At 39.9% G+C, this 23745-nt stretch overlaps 1 protein-coding gene across 1 annotated transcript in view; it reads right to left on the bottom strand.

Moving 5' to 3' along the window:
• Window positions 1-20089, bottom strand: part of COP1 (COP1 E3 ubiquitin ligase) — a 202432-nt gene extending 182343 nt beyond the window's left edge. Inside the window, exon 1 of the mRNA XM_020984279.2 lies at window positions 19571-20089. Within this exon, the coding sequence (XP_020839938.2) occupies window positions 19571-19998 (428 nt within the window). The 5' untranslated portion in view covers window positions 19999-20089. The remainder of the gene's footprint in view (window positions 1-19570) is intronic.
• Window positions 20090-23745: the final 3656 nt, after the last annotated feature.

The following is a 23745-nucleotide window of genomic DNA, read 5'->3' as shown; positions in this document are numbered from 1 at the left end:
TAGATATATGATGTAACCTCACCAAAAATGAGAAGAGCAAAGAAGGAATTCCTTTTCTGATCTATGATAGGCATTTATTTTATGACCAGAGGTAGAAAAGATCACAGAAGATAAAATAGACAATCTGCTAACAAAATTATAAATTCTCTAAGTATTTGGAGTATTTTTTTCATGGCTATGGAGAGTTTAAATTTCCTTTGAAAACTGCCTGTTTATATGCATTAAAAAGGTCTCATTTCTAAGACATATAAGGAACTGATTCAAATTTATAAAAATAAAAGTAATTCACTAATGGATAAATGCTAAATGATATGAATAAACAGTTCTCAAAGGAAGAAATCCAAGCTATTATTTTTACATAGAAAAATTCTCCAAGGGGGCAGCCAGGTGGTGCAGTAGATAGAGCACTGGCTCTGGACTCAGGAGGACCTGAATTCAAATCCAGTCTCAGACACTTGATACTTAACTAGCTGTGTGACCCTGGGCAAGTCACTTAACCCCAACTGCCTCACCAAAAAAAAAATTTAAAAAATAAAAAATTCTCCAAATCATTAATAACTAGAGAAATGCAAATTTAAAGCAACTCTGAAATTCTATCTCATACCCATCAAATAGGTCAAAAAATGGCAAATGTTGGAGAAGCTGTAGGAAAACAGGAAGACTAATGAATTGTTGATGGAGCCATAAACTGGTCCAACCATTCTGGAAAGCAGTTCCAGTTCTCGTGCCCCAAAAGTCACTAAATTAAGTCTGTGTCCTCTGATCCAAAGATACCGCTAACTCGGCCTGTATTCCAAAGTGATCAAAGAAAGAGGAAAAGAATCCACATATACAAAAATATTTACAGGAACTCTTATTGTAGAGGCAAAGGGCTGGAAACTAAGGGAGTACTCAAATGGAGAACTGCTAAGCAAATTATATGAAAGTAATGGATACTACTGTACCATAAAAAAAAAAAAAGAAAAAAGGACAGAAGGGATGGATTCAGATAAGCCTGGTATAACTCTCATGAACTAAGATAGAGTGAAGTGAGCAGAACCAGGAGAACATTTCACTGTAAAGATAAACAACTTTGAAAGACTTAAGAACTCTGAACAATGAAATGACCAATCAGAATTTCAGAGCACCAATGAGGTAGCATGTTCTTTACCTGACAGAGAGATTAGAAACTCAAAATGTAGGATGATACACTTTTGCTTATGACCAATTCAGGAATTTGTTTTGCTTGACTATTCAGATTTGTTAAAAGGGTTGGGGTTCTCTTTTTTCCCCCCAAGGTGGGACGAGAGGTAGGAAGAAAGAAAATAAATGCTTATCAATTTTAAAGTTTTTACATGCTTAATACACACCTAATAACCATCATTCTGGCTTCATTAGATATAAGGACAGAGAGCAATATTTAAGATATAGAGACAAACAGCTACCAAAAACCATTTGTACTTCTTAACTATATGCTCTAAACTGTTCCTCTGATTATTACTTGCAAATTCTTGTTGGAAATGCTAAAATCTTCCATTTGATCAACAAGTGCAGCTAAGCTCAATTTTACTATCCACATGATCAAATAATGTTGTTTTTCTGATTTGCCTTATTTGTCATCTTCTCCTACCTTTTCTATGCTATGGTCAGCGCACATGAATGTGCTCAAGTAATATAAAATCCAATATCAAAATTGTAAGCTTACATGTTGAGCACATAATCAAAACACAGGCTTGTCAATTTATACTTATCTTGATTCTTTCCAAAAAATACTTTATCGATTTCTCAATACTAATTTATACTAATCCTATTTTTTTTTCCCTTCAGAAGTCACATCATCAGACAGGATGTCATCTATATAACCAAAGTCAGTCGGATCCAATGAAACTTTCTATTGTTGTGTTTAACAAGGAATCTTGTATGATTTTAAGATAGAATGGGATATACCTTGTTGCCGCAAGTCTTTCTGAGATAGACTAACAATAAATGAGGATTCTCATGTAACTGTATCTTTGAATCAATTTTATAACTATAAATATTTATAGTCAACTATAGAGCATGAACCAATGGTAGGATGTCAAGGTGGAAATATCCAGGCCAAGTCACTGGAAATGTTTCTGAATTGAGACCTAAAGAGACACAGTCATAGTACACCATAAAAATCCTTCTCATGTACTAAATTCTCGGTATCAGGTTAGCATATTTGAAAAGGCTTTTAGAAAGTTCAGAAATAATATTATGAATGTCCCTAAATAGATAGAGCTTACTTGTTCCCTAACTGAAAAGTCTCTGTCAAATTGTTTCAGAGGAGAACAAATCTTATCTGAAGGCAAACCATGAAATTTGGATGATAACCCTTAAAAAAATTACATAATAGAATTATATTACTATTAATTCAATTCAATTGAGTATCTGTTACTATGTGCCAATTACCAGGTGACAAATACAGAGACAAAAAATACAAAGGCCTTGCCCTATAGAGACTTAACATCCTGCCAGGAGAAAGGAGAAGGTGAGGAGGGGAAGTAGGAGGTAGTATAAAGATAAATATATATATAATATATATATACACAGATATGCAAACATACAAACAAGGTAACTGGGAGAGGGGAGGGCACTAACAACTAGGGAAATCAAGGAAAGGCTTCTCACACAAGAAAGAACATGATTATAAGTGAAGGTGAAGAGTGAAAGCATTCCTGACATATTGGACAGCCTATGAAAATACAGAGAGATAAGCAACGGATTTTAATGTACAAGGTACAAAAAGCAAAACAATGGTCAATTAACCAATGCCCTGGATCTGAAGTCAAAGGATGTAAGTTTGAATTCTGACTTGCTACTATTTGCATAAAACTAATCAAATCATTTCACTTCTCTGGGCCTCAGTTTCTTCATCTGTAAAAAAGATGGGGTGGACCTCAAAGGTACCTTCCAGCTCCAAATCCTATATTGCTATGTTAAAAGCAAAAGTCAACACAATTCAAATTCTTTATGCTTGTTTGTGAATAACGTTATTTAGGCCCTAAAGGCAAATACAAAAAAAGCAATTCTCTTCAGATGTCCAGAAGCCATTTACAATGGCATTTAGTATAGAGCATCTATCCTATAACCAACACCATGGTTCATGTGGTATGAGGTGTGAGACTAAAAGATTCAATGGGAAGAAAACTTCACAAAATAAATGACTAGGTCAAATCCCAGATAGAAAACTTCACATATTCATTACCCAATGAATCCCAGTACACACTAAACAGACTCTATTTGAAATTGGTTTTTAAGTTCCATAAAGATTATGATTAAAAATATTCACAATGCAAACTTAATAAATGATACACTGGAGATAACAAGAATGCCTAGCACAAATTTAAAGATATGAAATAATAACAGGAACAAAACACAAAAACCTAGTTTTTACAACACAGAAATTTTTCTGCATCTAAGAGTGGTAATAGTTTTAATGGAAAACTTTCATCCAACCAATAGCAAGACAATGTGTCAAGAAAGAACAAACTAGTTTTTTGTAGCTGTAGTTATTTTAGGTGTTTAAAGAACAGCCACTCCAAATCTCTGCAATGCATCCTAGAATAGAGAACCACCATCACCTCTAAACAGAGGCACGTAAATCCAAGAATCACCTGCGATTCAAATATTATCAAGAAAAAGAATTAAAACTCTACCTTAATCATATGGAGCCAAACTATATAAGACTTTTGGAAAACAAAAGTTCTTTGCAATAGGGAAGAACATCTTGAGAGTAATTCTCGGAGTAAAAAAAATTAGCAGTGTACTAAATTAAAAATATTTCACTTTCTATATAAAATTTTATTCTACAAGAGCCATTCTAATAAGAAGCAAAATTTTAAACTGTCAAGATAGAGAGTATCCCAAAACTCATAAGTGTAGTTTTCAGATATTCAAGCTTAAAATCTTTGGGACATTCTATAAATATGCTTTCTTTCACCCACTCCTGAAATGCCCTTTCAGATGCCTTTGTTTCTCTTCTTTTGCCATTATTTAATGCCAGTGCTCTTAACCTGGCATCTATAAACTTGGATGTGGAAAAAAAATTACATTCTTATTTCAATATAATTGATTGTCTTTGTAATCCTATGTTTATGTATATCTTACTTTATGCATTTTAAAACATTATTCTGAGAAGAGATCCATAGGCTTCACCAGACTGCCATTAGTGCCTATGATACAAAAAAAGTTAATAATTTCTGGTTTGATAAAATGCTGGAGTTGAAAAAAGGAAAACATTCATTAGGAACACAACTAATATGTGACTTAAACTCTCTATGCCTCTGTTTCTTTATCTGTAAAATGAGGATAAGAGTACCTACTTCACAGGCATAAAATGAGATAATGTATGTAAAATCATTGGCAAACTTTAAAATACAATATAAGGACAAATAGATGGCAAAGTGGATAGAGCACCTGAGCTCAAATCTGCCCTCAGACACTTACTAGCTGTGTGTCCCTGGGAGTCGTTTAACTCCTATTGCCTCCAAAAGATAAAAATATATTTTTTAAATTTGTTAAATACTATATAAATATGTGTTACTATTATTGAAGTAATAACAAAAAATGCTATCAGTCATTTCATGCTACCTGCAAATCTCAACTCTAACTGAACCTGATTTTTCACCCTTAATTTCCTTTGATCTAATTATCAAACTTCCTAGAGAGAACCATTTCCCTACCACTAGTATCATAGGGCCTTCTTCAGTGATGTTCATCCACATACTTCAATATTTCAAAGATCCATGATATCAAAAGAATGAGAACTTCACTGAACAGGGAAGAGCAAAATTCCTCAAAAACCAAACAGTAAACAACTGCATGAATTGCTATGACCAAACACACACACACACTCTCTCTCTCTCTCTCTCTCTCTCTCTCTCTCTCTCTCCCCCCCCGGTGATGTTCCTGTGTCAAATATTCTACATCTTTACAAACTGAAAAAAGCATCCCAATGTATAGGACCTGTTGTTCACAAAGCAACACATCAGTTTTGAGGAACAATTTGTCTTCTAAGCAGCAGTGCCCTCACAGGTCACTTTTCTTCATGGAAAATAGCAAAAACAAGTAAGCAAAGGTTTCAAACAGACTCAAGTCACTGTCCCAGTCCCAGAATCTACTCTGCAGTGGAGCAAATTCTATGAGGAAGAGGTCAATCATCCCCACCAACTGCTATTACAGGACAAGCAAGCCAGCCTATCTAAAGCAGTGAGGCACCCTGACAGAGAGAGAAAGAGAGAGAGAAGAGAGAGAGAGAGAGAGAGAGAGAGAGAGAGAGAGAGAGAGAGAGAGAGAGAGAGAGAGATAAGAGGCAGCAGGTGCCAGGCAAGTCAAATCACCACCACCACTTGACTACCATCTCACTCCAGAGTCTTTTGGAGACCTTAGGCCCAAGAGTTTTGGGAATAGTAAAGCTTCCAGCCCAGAACCCACAATCATCATCCTGGGAAGCAACCTCTGTCAAGACATAGCCTGGCAACTGCTTCTGCAAGTGCTATAGCCACAGCTACTGAAGATCCAGGAAAGAAAGTTCTAGTCACCCAAATCCTTGACATTGTCAAATGTTTCAACATCAGAAACTGATATGATTTTATCAGTGTAATATGATATTAAAAAAGAGGTATTACCCATCTGCTTTGCCACTGCACCCTCATGAACACAGGACCTTTCCATTTGACTTGCAGCTGAAATCTTCCATATGTCAAGTCTCCCCCATCCTTTTTCTATTTGTATCCTCAGGGATCAGCACAGTGTTTTGCACGTAGAAAGTACTCAATTAATGCTATATTCATTCATTCATGTATTCACCAGTGGCCCATACCTCTCAGGAAGAGAGGCTTAGCATTCCCCCTATCACTTTCAAATGCCAGTTTCATAGGCCTATTAGATAAGATCTCAACACCCACACCAATTCTTTTCCATTTTAAGGATGATGCTTAAATTTAGAGAGGGTAACAGATGACTTTCTGAGGACCCTTCTAGCTCTAAAAATTCTGTGATTCCAGATACCTTCAGGCTCTTAGAGCTCAAAAGTAAGATAGGACTCAGCTTCCACTTTTTAGAATTCTAAGTAGCAGAAGGAAGCATCTTAACGCTGGGACCAAGGTCAGCAATGAGTTATGTAGGGTCCAATATTCATCTCAATTTCCTTAAAGTATCATGAATCGTGCCTGGAACATATTGCCTCCACATTTCCACCTGCTGAAATGTTTCACTGTTTCAAGAACTAGATCAGATAGAACTTTCTCTATGAAGTCTACCCTGATCCCTTCCCATGAAAGTGATCTAAGCCACCAATTATTTTACAGTACTCTGCCTAGAATTCTCCTTTACCCCTTATCAAGTTCTAATTTTTATCATACTTATATACATGCAATGTCCCTTTTACTAGACTACGTGATTCCCTTCTTGGTGACAGAAATCCTATTATTTTGCGTCTTTGTATCCCAAGTACCTGGCATCATGCATTGAAAATACTAAATATTTTAATAAATGTTTACTGAATAGAACTGAATATGATTTTGTCATATTATCATTTCAACTGCTTCCTGGCTTTCTTGTTTATTATTTTACAATTTTAAAAAAACCCCACACTTTAATACTCTACTAACTGTTTTTCCTGTGTTAGAGGAAAGCAACATGGGCTACCAGAAAGAGTATTTTACTCCTTAGTCAGAAAAGAACAAGATTTTAGCCCTACCTCTGCCACTGAATATACATGTGATCTGTAGAACAAGTGTCAATCCCTGTGTCTTTAGATAGTTACCTTCAAGACAGAAACAAAACTGCCAGCTCTTTCTTAGCTCTATAGGGTTTTAAAAGAAAATGTACAATATAGAGGTAGCATGTTGTAGTGGGGAAAGAACCAGATTGAAATAAGTCCTAGATTCAAATTCTGGCTATAGCACTTACTAGATGAATATGGTCAAGTAGCAACCTCTCCAAGCCTACAATACCACCTCTATAAATTGAGATTAATTCATTTCAGTCATTATTTTTACTAAATGCCTATGTGCAAGGCATTGTGCTCAGATCTAAAGATACAAAAACAAACAGTTCTTACTCTTACTTCCACTTCTGGACACAATATATACACAAAGAAACAAAACATATTTGTTTCCTTTTTCTGGTGGTTCCTCCTATTGGTTCTAATTCTTACCTACAACATGACTAATGTGAAAATATGTTTAATAGGAATACATATGTATAGCCTATATCACACTGCGTGCTGTCGTGGGGAAGGAGGTGGGAAGAGAGGGTGAGAAAAATTTAAAACTCAAAAGCTTTGGAAGTGATTGTTGATAATTCAAAATAAATTAATTAAAAATTAAAAAAGAAAAAGAAAAAAATCAGCAGGAAATAAAAATAAGTAGAACATAATTTTGGGAAGGGAGAGAGCAATTCCAGTTAGACTTCTGAGACAGACTTGAAAACTGAGCTCAGTGTAGAAGGAAGATAATGATTTCTGAAAGACAGTGTATTCCAGCACAAATACAAGAAGGCAAGAGATAGATAAACAAGTTCAGACTAATAATCCAGTTTGGCTAGAACATAGAATTCATGAAGAGAAGTAATTTAAAGCTAGAAGGCTAGCTTAGGAACAGATAGTGGAAGACCATGAAGGCCAAAGTATTAAGTACTTTGGATTTTATCCTAGAAACAATAGGTAGTCTTTGCAGGTTTGGGGGTGGAGGGGCATCATATCACACTGGTGCCTTAAGATGATTATTCTGGAAGCTGTAGTGAATAATGGATTAGAGAGGGGAAAGAATGGAAGCAGAAAGACCAAGATGAGGCTACTACAATAATACTGACAGGTAGGGATGAGGCCCAGAATTAGGGTGATACCTACATGAGTAGAGAGGATACAAGAGATACTGTGGAGGTAAATGTTATATAACTTGACAACTGACTAGACATGGAGGGGTATAAAAAGAAAGAAGACTCAGGGCTATCTCAGAGGTTGCCACACTGGGTTACTAGGATGGAAAGTAATCAACAAAAACAAGGAAGGAACTAGAAGAGACTGAGATGAGTTATTCTGAACGCCAATCAACAAAAGCATTTATTAAATAGCATGTGCCAGTACTGTACTAGATGATGGAGATACAAAGATAAAAGTGGAACAGTTCTTGCCTCAAGGAGGTTACATTTTCAAGGGAGACAACATGTATATAGAAGTACATAACAAATAAATACAAAGTAATTCTGAGGGAAGAGAAGACAGGGAGGAATCAGGAAAGGTTTCAAGAAGAAGGTGCCATTTGAGCATAGTTTTTAAGGAAATAAGGGATTCCAAGAGGTGGCAGTTAGAAGGGGATACATTCCTGGTAGGGAGACCCAATGAGAAGATATAGAGACAGGTGATAAAGTACATTAAAGCTAGAAAGATACACTGGGGTCAGCTTGTGAAAGGCGTTGAATATGAGTATGCAGGCCAGTCACTTCTTCATTTCCCACCTGCTTGGACCCCTTGGATGGGCTCCATACACTCTCTTGCTTCGTTTTGTGTGTTGTTTCCTCCACTCCTTAAGGGTAGGGACTATCTTTTTCATATTTGTTTCCCCACTGATAAACACAGTGCCTGGCACATAGTAGGCACTTAATAAATGTTCATTGACTGAGAAGCCTACAAGTTATCATAGTGGAGATGTTCAACAAGCAGTTTGATATGTGGGACTGGAGATCATATAAGAAATTAGGGCTTAATATAAAGATCTGGCAGCAATCTGTGTAAAGATAACTGATGGAAAACTCAAGTGTGAAAAAAATCTTATAGAGTTCTTTCTATGTTCCCTCCCAACTCTCCCCTCAGCCCATTACTCTTTTTCTGCCAAAAGCAAAGCAGCTAAGAAATTCTTGGTGTATACATCAAAGGGTGGAAAAACCAAGTAGAGGGTACACCTATTCTAGAACTGATTCTTATCAATGAAGAAAAATTAGCTTATGAAGTGTAAGCAATAAGAAACCTGAGAAGGATGGCCCATTCTACCTTAGAATTACTGGGGAAAGGTCAAAGTGAAAGATGGTCTGACATGTACCTTAGATGTAAGAAAGCAAATTTCAAAGGGTTCAAAGAAATGTTATCCCACGGCCTAAAATTTTGCAGATTAGGCAAGCACAAGAGAGCTGGGAAGTACTCAAGAATGAAAAGCTGAAGAAAGTAAGATCTTATATTAAAGTTCTGAAGAAAAGAACTGCTGTTAAGTAGATGAGACAAAGATAGTGGATGATGGGAAGAACTACCCAATGCTTTTTATCCCTAGGACACATAGCTAAGAGCCAAGATCAAAAATTAGCAACAGCCTAGAATGATGAGTCCAATCTAATGAAAAGGAATTAGTAGAGTGTAGTAACAGTGTACAGTGAGCAAACACAATCTGGTTGAAGATCCAAAAAAGGATAAGGATTGGTCAGTTAGGCAGGAGAACAGGAGAGAATGGTGTCATGAAAATCTAGACAGAAGAGAATATCAAAGAAAAGAGGATGATCAACAGTGCCAAAGATTGAAGGGAGGTGAGGAAGGATGAAGAACACAAGAAAAGGCCATTAGATTAGGCAATGAAGAGATAACTGGTATCTTTGGATAAAGCAGTTTCAATTGAATGATGAGGCTGAAAGCCAGACTGCAGAGCTAAAAAACCTAGAGAATACAGGAAATAGAGGTACTACTTGTAGATGGTCTTCTCATGAAGTTTAGCCACAAAAGGAAGGTCAGATTAAGGATGAGAGTAGAGATAAATGAAAAGACATAAGCATATTTGTAGGCAGTAGGGAAGCAGCCAGGAGACAGGAAGAGATAGAAGATCAGTGAGTTGAAATGATAAACGGGGCCATATGTTAGAGAAGATGGGATGGGATTTGTGTGCTTAGAGGGGTTTGCTTTGGCAAGGGGAAAGGGCACTCTTCATGTGAAGATGGAAGTGAAGGAAGGAGATAGTGCCAGAAGGCATTTGAGTGGTGTGAGACAAGAAAGGAAGAAGTAGTTCTCCATTAATGGCTTCAATTTTTTCAGTGAAATACAAAACAAGATTCTCAGCTGAGAGAATAAGGTGAAGTGGTCATGTAAAGTATGAGGAGCAATGAAAAGGTTTGGAAAAGCCACCATGAGTGAGATGGTAAGTCAATTAAGGAGGTATACTACATGCTTTGCTGTAGTGAGGGCCCAGTTGAGATTATGTAACAAACTTATAATGGATCCAGTCAGTATAGTTTGGTGATTTTTCTCCAGCTTCGTTTAGCAGCACATGCATAGGAACAAAGACAGCAGATGGTGGGAGAACTCCAAGGTTGGGATTTGGCAGGAAGATCAAGCAACTTGAGAGAAAATGACAGTGTAGAGTTGAACTGGTTCAATAAGGGGTCAAGATAAGGAAAGGAAGAGAGTGGAGCCATTGAAGGATTGGTGGCCTGGGAAACAACTGAAAGGTCAAAATTGAAGGATGTGATGACGACATTTAGGGTTGCAAGGCAAAGGGAAAAGTGAATGGCAACTGATTGTGATCAGGTAAGGAAATTTCAGTTCCTGAATGTGGAAGTGGTGCATTTGTAGGTAATGATCATCTCTGTGTGTAGCTGAGTTGGGGTGGAGGAGTAGGTTGTGGGAAATAAGTTGAGGGACTTTGGAGGTTAGGGTGTTTGCAAGAGTATCGCTATATATGCTGAAGTGTCCTAACATTCAGCACTCATGTCTTTGCTCACCTTATTCTGTGTGTGTGTGTGTGTGTGTGTGTGCGTGTGTGCACGCGCATGTGCACCCGCGCACATATGTGCACCTACTGGAATCACTACTATCTATTAGTAGTTTGCCTAAGGTAAGTTTACCTCAAATCCTATCTCCCAGGAATGCTTTCCTGATCCCCAAAGCTGGTAAATTAGACCTCCCTCCTCTCCCAGCTCACACAATAATTTCTGCTAATTGAAGGTATCATGTCAGAAGCAGCATGGTACAGAGGAAAAAAGCAATGGATTCAGAGTCTGAGGATCAACCCTACCTTGGATTCCTAGTGACTATGTAACCATGGGCAACTTACAACTTCTTTGTGCCTGTCTCTTCAACTGTAAAATGAAGAGGTTGAACTAGCTGTCTTCTAAGGTCCATTCCAGCTCTAATTCTATGATCACATGATCACAATATTGTGTACTGCCTATATTGGTATCTAATCTTCCCAAAAGACATTCACCTCGTTGAGGGCAGGACTACTATGTCTTATATGAATTTTATAACTCCCTCAACAGGTAGCAGAACATACAGTCAGAATTTAATAAATGTTTATTCTATGTTTTTGTTGTACATAACACTAGACCATTGCAACAACCCATATACAAGATCAGGAAGCTGGAAAAGGGTGTTTGCAATGGGAACTCAAAAAAAGAGAATAATAGAAGACCTGATAAACAAAACTAGATGACAGTATGTAAGAAAGAAAGGAAAGGTAAGGAAGAAAGAAAAGTCAAAGGTAATTTCAAAGCTTTGAGTTTTGATGACCAAAAGAATGGCCATAGTATCACAGAGAGAAACTGGTTACTGAATATTAAAATTAACCAATATTTCCCAACCATTTTTAGTCTCTTCATATTGATATTTTCCTTTCTCCTCCCCACTCCTCTCTAAATAATTAGAATAGGTGTTTAAAGCAGAAGCCCAAAACTTCTTACAGAAGTTAGAACTCTTGAAATATCTGTAGTGAAGTTAGAACTCTTGAAATATCTGTAGTAACATCATCCCACCTTCTAAACATGGGCAGAGGACTTGCACAGAAGGAAAATGTGGATGTTTACAAATGTAAACAAAATTAAACAGTTCAACTAGACATTAAAAGAGTTTCTGGGAAAAAATTTTTGAGAAAATAGGGCAGCCAGGTGGCACAGTGGATAGAGCACTGGCCCTGGAGTCAGGAGGACCTGAGTTCAAATCCAGCCTCAGACACATAATACTTCCTAGCTGTGTGACTCTGAGCAAGTAACTTAACCCTAATTGCCTCACTTTAAGAAAAAGAAAGAAAGAAAAGAAAATTATATTTCTGGAATTGTGGTTAAAGTACTGGGTTCGGAGTGAAAAAGTCTGGGTTCCAATTCCATCTCACTTAAGAACTGTGTATTCATAGGAAATTCATCTACTTTCACAGCTTCTGTTTCCTCATCTGTAAACTGGAGATATTCACTATACTATTTCCCTTACAGAAAAGAATACATGGTAGTTGTGAGGGAAGTATTTTTTTTTAAACTTGAAGCACTACAGAAATATGAGTTATATTTTTTTCTCAAATCTGTGATTTTTAATGGTATAGGAGACTCCCAGTGGGTTAAATCCTTCTACTAATGCAGATCAAATCCCTGATTTGAGTTATTAAACTCTTTTGTGTCATGGACTCCTTTGGCAGTCTGCTGTAACCTACAGACAGACCTCTTCTCAACATAATGTTTTTCAAGGCATAATGTGTAAAACATAAAGGATTACAAAAAAAAAACAATTATCTTGAAAAAATCATCTTAAAGAAAATGTTTACTCACCCTCAAGTTAAGAGCTCTTGTCTTAAAGAGTTACCTGGGGACACCGAATGGTTTTTAAGTTATTTGCCTAAGTTCACACAGGCAGTATGTCAGAAGCAGGACTTGAATCCAAGTGGTCCTTATTCTGAAGTCAGCTCTCTATCCACTGTACTACATGCCTCCTCACTAAACAGGTTATTGTTTTATTACTTTTACGCTAAGGAATTGTAATATAACTCTGAATTAACCAAATCTCTCTTCTGTATCTTAGATGCCATATCAATAAAACATAATTTAAATTATTTCTCACCGACATTATTTTAAGACCTTTAGATGAAATGTGAAAATAACAACTCTATAAGACAGACGCTACAGATATTATCCTTATTTTACAGATGAGGAAATTGAGGCTTTGGGATATTAAGTGATTTTTCCACAACTACTGACAAACCCAGGAATTCTAATGAAATCTTTTCACTGTAGATCTAGAGTTTTCACTATAGCATGCAATCAAAATGCAAATAAGTAATAAAATGAAAAGTACAAACTATTTTAAATGTTTGTCTCAATTTTGGAATACAGTAGTGTTGTACACATTCCCTTCAGCTTTAGGTAGCATTTTCTCTCTGCCCTGTGAGTGCCAACACATCTGCCACTTAATCAAATCCTGTTTAACAACATTCAAAACTAATCTAGTATTCAAGAGAAGAGCACTGTACCCTTTAAAAAGGGTACAATGAAAATATCACTTCACTCAATGCTCAAGGTGGTTTCACAGGAAAGTTGATAAAATAGGAATGAATGAAAGCATCAGCAGGAATTACCTTTATTCCAACAACCAAAACCAGCAACATTTTCCAATTCATAAAATTCCTGTATAGAGCCCTCGGGAGCATACTGTCCCTAGACACCTGGAAGCAGTTAGATGACACAATGAACAGACTGCTGGGCCTGAGGCCTTAGGAAAACCTAAGTTCAAATTTGGCTTTAGACCTTTACCAAAGCTGTGTCACCCTGAGGAAGTCAACCTCTATCTGCCTCAATTTCCTCAACAGTAAAATGGAGACAATAAAAATACCTATATCAAAGGGTTGTTGTGAGATCCAATGGGATAATATTTTTTAAATGTTTAAACAGTATGATAGAGTAGGTGCTTAATAAATGCTTACTCCATCTGTCCATCCATCCATCCATCCATCCATCCATCCATCCATCCATCCATCCATCCATCCAATCCAGGCCTATCATAAGTATTATCTTCAGTTTGAACTCACTACCCTACTCTCTACAGTGGCTCTTCCGAACCTTTTCATTCCTCCTCAAACTTCCCATGGCTCTCCTTTCCCTGGCCCTCTTCAGCTGAGAAACTTGCCTCTTATTTTACAGAAAAAATTGAGGCCATTCATCATGAGCTCCCTCTCCTCCCCTCTTCCTCATCTCATACGCCTTCTACCACTATTTCCCCCTCCACCCCTGTCTCACATGAAGAGCTGACTCATGCCTTACTAAGGTCAACCTCTCTACTTCCACATCCCTCCCAAATATCTAGAGAGTAATCACATCTCCACTGTCTTCTCTTTTCCATGCAAAATATCACTAATTTTTTTCAACCAATTGCTCATACAGTATGATCTCAAGGCAACCAGGGTTCAAATCCCAGGCAGGGAAAAATGACTTCATTTTGAAAGCAGCCCACTGTAGTGGGAAAAGCAATGAATTTGGAATCAAAAGACCAAGGTTCAAATCTGGATCCTGCTACTAATTGTATCCTCTTGGAGAAATCATTAAGTCTCACTGGGCTATAATTTTCCTAACTGCATAATGAAGGAATTATATTAAAGGATTTGAAAGACACAATGGCATAGAGAAGACAAGTGCTAGATCTGGAGTAAAGAATACCTGTGTTCCAATTACTAGCTGTGTGACAAATGATCAAATCACTTTCTCTAACGCTCAGGTTTCTCATCTATAAAATGGAAATAATACCACCTGCAGCACCTACTTCATAGATTAACATAAGGCTCAAACGATAATGTATGTAAAACAATTGGCAAACTTTAAAGTAATATATAAACATCAGCTATCATTATCTCCAGGGTCCCTTTTGCTCTAATACTATGATTCAATGAGTTAAGAGACCTGCAGTGTTCTCCCTGACTCCCTCTCCTTTCCCAAACTCTATTAGTCACATAAGACATGAAATGACTTTGATTTGCAACTCTGTAATGCACTTCAATCAATCAATAAACACTCATAAAGCACCTGCTATTTGCTAGGCACTGTGCTAAGCACTGGGATATAAAAAGAAGCAAAAGACAATCCCTGTTCTCAAGGAGCTTACAATATAATGGAGGACACAAATATACACAAAGCAAGCTATGTACAGGATAAATAAGAAATACTTAACAGAGGGGAAAGCAATAAGAATTGAAAAGGGATGAGGAAGACTTCCAATAAAACATGTGATTTTAGATGGGCCTTAAAGAAAGCCAGGGAGGTCAGTCATCAATGCAGAGAAGGGAGAGAATTCTAGGCATGGGGGGATATTCAGAGAAAAAATCCAGAGCCCAGAGATGTAGTGTCTTGTTCATGGAACAGCCAAGAGCCCAGTGTCATTGGATCAAAGAGTACACATGGGCAGTAAAGTGTAAGAAAACTGGAAAGGCAGGAAGGGGCTAGGCTATAAGGCTTTCAATGCCAAACAGAGCATTTTGTTTTTGATCCTGGAGGCAACCAGGGAGCCACTGGAATTTACTGAACAATGGGGTGACTGTGGTTGGACTTGAGCTTTAGGAAAATTAGTTTGGTGATTGAATGGAAGATGGACTGGAGTGGGGGGTGACTAGAGGCAAGCAGACCACCAGCAGGCTACTGCAATAATCCAAGCATAAGGCAATTAGGGATGGTGTCAGTGTCAAAGAAGAGAAGGGGGTGTATTGAAAAGATGTTGCAAAGGTGAAATGAACAGGCCTTGGCAAGGGATTGGATACTGCAGAGGGGAAGGGGGGTGGGGGTGGAGAATGGGTTGGAAGAGAGAATTAGGAGCCCAGGTGACTCCTAGGTTTTGAGTCTGAGGGACTAGGAAGAAGGAAGATGGGAGGCAAGTGGGAGGGGAGTATTAGAGAGAAAGACAATGAGTTCTGTTTTAGATATATTGGGTTTAAGGTGTTTACAGGACATCCAGTTCAAGATGTCCAAAAGGCATTTGGAGACGGGAAACTGGAGATTAGCAGAAAGGTTGGGGCAAAATAAGTACATGGCAGAGTCATCAGCACAAAAATGGTAATTAAATCCTTGGAAGCTAATTAAATCACCAAGTAAATATTGATTAGAGAAATGCAAATCAAAACAACTCTGAGGTACCACATCACACCTATCAGATTGGCCAACATGACAAAACAGAACAATGATAAATGTTGGAGAAGATGTGGGAAAATTGGAACACTAATGCATTGTTGGTGGAGTTGTGAAATGATCCAACCATTCTGGAGAACAATTTAGAACTAAGTTCAAAGGGCTATAAACATGTGCATACCCTTTGACCCAGCAATAGCACTTCTAGGGCTATATCCCCAAGAGATCATACAAATAGAAAAAGGACCCACAAGTACAAAAATATTTATAGCAGCTCTTTTTGTGGTGGCAAAGAACTGGAAATTGAGAGGATATCCATTCAATTGGGGAATGGTTGAACAAGTTGTGGTATATGAATGTAATGGAATACTATTCTGCTATAAGAAATGATGAGCAGGCCGACTTCAGAAAAACCTAGAAGGACTGCTATGGTCTGATGCTGAGTGAAGTGAGCAGAACCAGGAGAACGTTGTACACAGTAACAGCCATGGTGTGCGATAACTAATATTGATAGATTTAACCTTTCTCAGCAATACAAGGATCTAAGACATCTCTAAAGGCCTCAGGATGGAAAATGCTATCCACATCCAAAGAAAGAACTATGGAGTTTGAATGCAGATCGAAGCATACTATTTGCTATTCTTTTTTCTTCTGTTGTGTTTTGTTTCCTCTTTCTGGTGGTTCCTCCTATTGGTTCTAATTCTTACTTACAACATAACTAATGTGAAAATGTTTAATAGGAATGTATAAGTATAGCCTTGGGGAGGCAGGTGAGGAGGGAGGGGGAGAAAAATTTAAAACTCAAAAGCTAATGGAAGTGATTGTTGATAATTCAAAATAAATTAAAGAAAAAAGATCACCAAGTAAAGTAGTATAGAGGGAAAAGACAAGAGGGCCCAAGAGAGCACTGTGAGGGATGCCTATAGTTAGAGGACATGATCTGGAGGATCCAACAAATGACACTGAGAAGTGGTCAGACAGAAGAAGAACCAGGAGAGAGGGGTACCTTGAAAACCTAGAGAAGAGAGAGTATCAAGGAGGAAAGAGTGATCAATAGTGTCAAAAGCTGCTGTGTCTGTGTCTTATCTCATTTTTCATTTTATCTATGTATCCCCAGCTCCTTGCACAAAATAGACACTTAATAAATGCTTGCAGGATTGGGTTGTAAATTCCATAAGGAGAGAGACAGTATCTTATTTAAAACTTTGTATCACTCTCTCCAAGCCCTTAGTCCTCTAAAGGTTGTTTCATTTTTTCACTTTGTACTACCAAGGGCCTACAGTACCTGGCACACAAAAGATGCTTAATAAATGTTGAAGGAAAGATGGAGTCATGTCTCACCTCCAAAGCTAACTAGTCATGTGACATTTACCATATCACTTCGCCCACCTGAATTTCAGCTCCCTCCTTTGCTTCCTCCTCTATCCAACTTTTCATGGTATGGAGGTGACCCTGGGTTTTTGAAGGTTAGGCTAATGAAGAACAAGCTTTGACAAGTCCTACTAAGTTGTAAATGCTTCAACTACCAATCTGGAGACAAAAGACCAGCCTGTCTAAATCAGGAGGCTCATCCCCAGAAGACTGGTTATTATTATTATTGTCAGCTACAGCAACTCATGAAGGTGGTCTACTAAGATACAAATGACTGCAATCTGCATCTGTAAAAGGATCATCCTTATATATGTGATTATACAACTGTAAGTCATTAACATCAACTTCCAAATTCCACTACAGTCATCAATCTAGACAACTTTAGTTATCATTCTACCAAAACTCTACCCACTGAAGATAATCCCAAATTCTAACTGCTCCTAATGTAACAATCATCTTTCTTTGGGGTGGAGCCCAACTACTCCACACCAAAATATATGTGTGTGTGTGTGTGTATGTGTATATGTGTATCTATGTATGTATGCACACACACAAACACACATATGGCTACTAGTTGCCACAGACAATTTGTATCACAACCATCCAACCTCTAGTAACCTACATACAGGGGACAGGGAGAGGAATAAGCACTTACAAAGAAGCTATGATATGCCTATCATTATCCTAAGTACTTTTTACAAATATTATCTCATTTGATCCTCACAACAGTACTGACAGGACTGAGGTAGGTACCTGAGAGGTAGGTGCTGTTATTATCTCCATTTTACAGCTGAGGAAACTTGAGGCAAACAGGTTAAGTGACTTGCCCAGGGTCACACAGCTAGTATCTGAGGCTGGATTTGAACTTAGGGCTTCCCAACTCTAGGCCCAGCCCTCTACCCCCTGTGCCAACAGCTGCCTCACGCCACACTGGATTGGAGTCAGAAGCTGGATTCATATCACAGTTCTCACGTTTACTGACTGTTTGACATTGGGTAAGTCATTTCACTCATCTGAGCCTCAGTTCCCTCATGTACAAAATAGTAACAGTACTCCTTACACAACCTAACTCAATGGTAACGTACTCCTTACACTACCTAACTCAAAAGGTTTTGGTGTGATCCTTCCTACCTTCCCAGTCTTCTTAAGAACTCATGCTGGCCTATTTGCTGCTCCTCACACATAATGATGCTCCATCTTCCATCTGTGCCTTTGCAATGGCTGTCCCCAATGCTTGCAATGCACTCCCTCCTTACTTCCATCTCTTGAAATACCTGGAATCCTTTAAGACTCAGCTTACTATCATTTTCTTTATGCCTTTCCTGATTCTCCCTGGTGGCTAGTTCCCTCCCTACAAAAACTACTTTCAGTTTGTTTTGTACCTACTTGCATATAAGCATGTGTACATCCCCCCTATTAGAACATAAGTTCCATGAGGACAGTAACAGTTTTTCAGTTTTATATTATACTTCACCTCCAATGCTTAGCACAGACCCTGGCACATGGTAGATGCTTAATAAACACATGTTATGATAAACCTTGAAGTGCTACAAATTATGTTTAACACAACGTACAATATATGTGGTACAATGAAACCTGCTTAAGACATAAAAGGATAGCTTCTCATTGACTTCAAATACACTAATAGTCTCACTAGCAGGTTTCACTGTACACAGACTATGAATATGAGCTAACACTGAGTAGTGAGATATCATGTACATTTGTGTTTATTTTAAACAATGCTTAGCACATTTGCAGGTAATCAGTCTATCAGCTACCATTCATTAAGCATCGCCTATGTTCTGGGCATTGCTGTCAAGCAAAAAACAATCTACTTTCAGAAAGTTCACAGTCTAATGGCACTCAATATCGTTTCACTTATAGCAATCCCAAAGCATGCTCTTTATTGACCATCCCCTCGATAAACTTGAATATGCCCAAGGAATTCATTCGGCATCCCAAGGGCCTCCATTCTCACTCTCAACAACTCCACCAACGATACCTCCTGCACTTCAATTCCATTCAACAAGTACTGGCGTTCCTGCGCCCGGCGCTCGCTGAACTCAGAGCTGTGCCTTCCTAACTCCTTCCTCTTAACCCCGATTCTGCACTCCCCCGCCCCCGTCTCCTGCTCGATGTAACCCCCCCCATCCACCAGGACCGCCTCCCGTGGAAGCCCCCCAGACACCCACCCGCCGCCCATCTGCTCCAAAGCTTCAGCCTCGAGCACACACTGCCATCGCCCTCCATCACCTGCTACCATCCGAGACCTCCCCTCTCCCCGCACATCCCACCCAGCAGAAGGGGAGGGGGCTGGACGGATGGGGAGGAGGGATGCTTCTCCACCCACCAGACGAAGTCGTTGCTTTTGTCCTCGTACGAGTTGATGAGCCCATTGCAGAGCGGGGTGAGCAGAGGCCGCTTCCTGCTGCCGCTGCCCGAGCTGCCCCCGCCGCCGCCGTTGACGGCGCTCCCGGGCCTGCTCGAGCCCCCGAGCCGGGAGAGGCCCGCGGCCAGCGCCCCACCGCCCCCGCCCCCGCCTCCTCCGCCGCCCGAGCCCGACACGGCGGCGGCCACCAGCAGAGGCCGCACGGTGGCCCCGAGGCCCCCGGAGCCGGTGGCCCCGCTGGACCCCGCAGCGGCCACCACCGCCGTTAGGGACGGGGGCGACGGCGACGACGACGACGAGGACGACGAGGCGGAAGTGACTGAGGAGGCCGCGGAGGAGCCGGGCCCTGTCCCAGCAGCGCCGGGGCCAGCCTGGCGGCTGCCGGACATCGTGACTCCCCCCTCCCCGGGCTGGGCAGTCGGAGGAGAGGGCGAGGGACCGGGGACCGGGGACCGGGACCCGCAGCCGCCACCGCCTCCCTGCAGCCTCAGTGCATCCTGAGGACGCGCACAGCGCAGGAGGCGGGGGCTGCCACCCGGGAGGGAACAATAAAGTTGTTTTAAAAAAAAAACCAAACAAACGGCAGCCGGCGGGAGGAAGCCGGGGAACTAAAACACCGGGAGGGGGAGGGAGGGGAAAAAAATGCGCTCTCGAGGGCGCAGCTCCCAGCCCGAGTCCTGCGGCAGCCAACCCCGAGCGAGGCCGGGGAGAGCGTGCGCGCGCGCACTCGAGACGGAGGCCGAGAGAGAATGGGGAGGGCGGAGGAAGCCCGAGAGCTACAACTTTATTGGCAGCCGTCTCGTACACACAACACACACCCATGGCGACGGCGACCACTGCCTAGCTACGGAAGAATTCCTTGTCGAAAGCTTTATTGATTCACAACGTACAGCTGAAGCTGGAAGTGGGGCGGGGTAGGAGGGCAATGAGCAAGGGGCGGAGTGATGAGAAGAGCCCAGAGAAGAGAGTGGTCCAGAGTGCAGGAGCCGAGGCAAGGGAATCCTCAAACGACTGCGCAAGCGCATTATAGACCGTGCATATCCTCATTCCTGAGAGTGAGGAGACCTAGGGGGAGGTGGGTGACATGGGGTGGTTTCCGGCACTGCGCGTGCGCAGGATTCCCGAGCATTCCTGAAGGAGAAGGGGAGGGAGGAGGGAGAGGAGGAGGGCGAGGACCGCGAGTAGAAAAGGAAAGTTAGCTGATGAAAGCAGGCTGAGTGTTTCAGTAGAGAAAGCGAGACTCAAAGCAGGCACAAAAATGCCTGCGGTGGTGCAGAGGGTGCAATACAGTTCCACTAACGTTTGTTCAGGAGCTGGCAATTAGGAGACCACACTTCTCCATCCTCATCTACGCCTCCGGGCTTCCCTGAATTCCTTCAAGTCTCCGCTGAAATTCAACTTTCTACAGGAAGCTTTACCTGATTTCCCCCTTAATTCTACTCCCTTCCTCATTGTCTCCAACTTATCCTGTATATTGCTTGTTTGTGTAAATTTGTTGGTATGTTGTCTCCCCCATTACAGTATGAACTTCTGGAGAGCAGGGACTGGTCGGCAATTGCCTTTCTCTGTATCCCCAGAGCTTAGCCCAGTGCCTGGCACAGAATAGTTATTTAATAAATGTTTATGGACTCAGCCTCTCATCTCCCTTCTCTGGACTTCCTTTTTCTCATCTGCAAAACGAGGGGATTGGACTAGATCATTTTCAGGGCCAACGTTCTTTGATCCCCTAAATAGAGATTTCAGTTTTTAACCAACCCTACTTGGGAAGTTTGTGGAAGACCTTAAGAGTCCTCTAGATGCTTGCCCTAGGAAAAGCAAATTTCAGAAGAGGCAAGGGCTTGGGTAGGGCCTGGGTGGGAAGGCCCAGCAACCCTGGCACTCACCTGGACTGCCTTTATGGAAAGTACATTGTTACAAAGGTGACACCCAATATCTTCAGGCACACCTGCCCTACCTACTACCTACTTATGAGCCAAACCCAAGGATTAAGGATTAACCTCAGCATTCAGGAGCAACGAAATACCAGCTATATACTTGCAGAGTCTCAGAAATACCCAGACACTACCTTTCCTACAAAAAAAAGTTATAAAATTAAACTATATCTGCTTGTCATAATGGACAAATTTACTTATGCCAATGATGGAATTATACCCATCTACTCCAAAAAAGTGAAACCTTTGGCAACTACATCAATTCTTAACATGGGGTAAATATATAGATTTTAGAAGGCTCATACATTTAATTTTCTTGATATTTTGATAACTATTTCAGTGTAATTACTTTACTTTGTAATTTTATGCATTTAAAACATTCACCAGACTGCTGAAGGGAGTCCATCTCACACACACACACACACACACACACACAGCTGAGCCCCAACCTATAAAGTGGTTTGGTTATTTCAATCTTTTGACACCAGCATCATAAGTGGATCTAATTGTATAAAATCCTTAAGTTTTGAGATGATACTTTAGCATTACTAAAAACCAAAGTTTCCTTGAACAAGTTTCATTTTATAGAAAATACACTGGACATTTTATAAGTCAAATATAAATTAATGCTAATTAAGTATCCTGTAAGTATCCTCAGCTAATATTTTACTGAAGAGCTATTATAGACCTAAGGCAATACGCTGAACATTGGGAATTAAAAGCTTAGAACACCATTCTTTCCTTCAAGAACTCACAGTATACGTAAGGATATATAAGAAGGAGAAGGAGCCACCAAATAAGTTGTACAAACAAGTAGTTAGGACAATCACCTAGCATTTAGTGCCTACTATATGCATGGAAAAATGCATATACTTTTTCACATAGTCTAGTCAATTCAGCTAGTATATTAAATGCCTTTTTTTAAAAATGAGGCAATTAGGGTTAAGTGACTTGCCCAGAGTCACACAGCTAGTGAGTGTTATGTGTCTGATTAAATGCCTTCTATGTGCCAGGCAATGTACTAAGCAGTGGGGATGCAAAGAAAGGTAAAAGAGTGTCCTTGCTCTCAAGTCTAATGGGGAGACAATATGCCAACAACTAAGGGAACATAAGACAGGATAAATTGGAGACAATCAAGGTTTGAAAGCACAAGCATTAAGTGGCATTGGGAAAAGCTTCCTGCGGAAGATGGGACTTCAGATGAGACTTAAAGGACACCAGGAAGAGATGAAGGAGAGAGTTCTAGACATGAGGGACAGAGTGAAAACACTGAAAACAGAGAAATAGAGTGTCTTGTTCAAGGAACAGCAAGGAAGCTGGTGTTACTGGATCACAGAGTGTGTGGAGGGAAGTGTAAGGCATAAAGGACATCCATATGAGGCAGTCACCTCTTCTGTTAGGAGGTGAGATTTGACTTAGACCTTGGAAAAAGCGTAAGACTTAGATAAATGAGGAATAGGAGAAAGAGAAACCCGGCTGAGATTGTACAAAATTGAGATTGTACATGGTGTTTCAAAGAGCAATAGTGAGACCATTTTGACAATAGTAGAGGATTTATTTTAAAACTGAAGATATAGAAAAGGGGCATACTGTGGAAGCCCTTTCATGACAGACTAAGCAGTCTTAATTTATCTTCCAAGTGTGGTGGTAGTAGGGGTTGGATCAAAAAAATTCAATGTGTTAAAAATATTAACAACTGATTGAAGAATAAATGAGGGTGGGGGAAAAGATGGAGAAAATTGGAGGCAGAGAGATCTGGTAAAAGACAATTACCATAGTAGGCCAGGCTTGAATGATAAAGCCCTGGAGTAAGGTCTTGACAGTAAATATGCAATTAAAGGGGAACTGATTAAACAGGCTTTAAGGAGAAGAAAAAGAAAATAACGGAAATCTTAGTGACTAATTAGATAATGGGGGAGAAATAAGGAAAAGTAAAGAATGACTCCCAAGATTTCAAGTTCACATAACTGGGAGAATGATGATACCTTTAGCATAAATGAAATTGCCAAGGAGAGAACTAGAGGGAAAATAATGAATTTAACTTTAAACACATTGAGTGAGGTTAAAAGTGACAAGGGGAGGATGCAGGTCATGCTGCCCAGCAGAGAAAGAGGATAAAGCTCAAAACAAAACAAACATAAAAGACTAGTGCTAGTGATGAAGATTTGAGAGTCTGGAAAGGTTCATAAGGTAATAGAATTTAAG

The sequence above is a fragment of the Phascolarctos cinereus genome, unplaced genomic scaffold (genome assembly GCF_003287225.1).
Source record: "Phascolarctos cinereus isolate Bilbo 61053 unplaced genomic scaffold, phaCin_HiC Scaffold_5;HRSCAF=322, whole genome shotgun sequence".
In the NCBI taxonomy this organism is placed as follows: Eukaryota; Metazoa; Chordata; class Mammalia; order Diprotodontia; family Phascolarctidae; genus Phascolarctos; species Phascolarctos cinereus.
The sequence above is the reverse complement of the archived record's forward strand: the minus strand, read 5'-3'. Positions and strand labels throughout refer to the sequence as shown.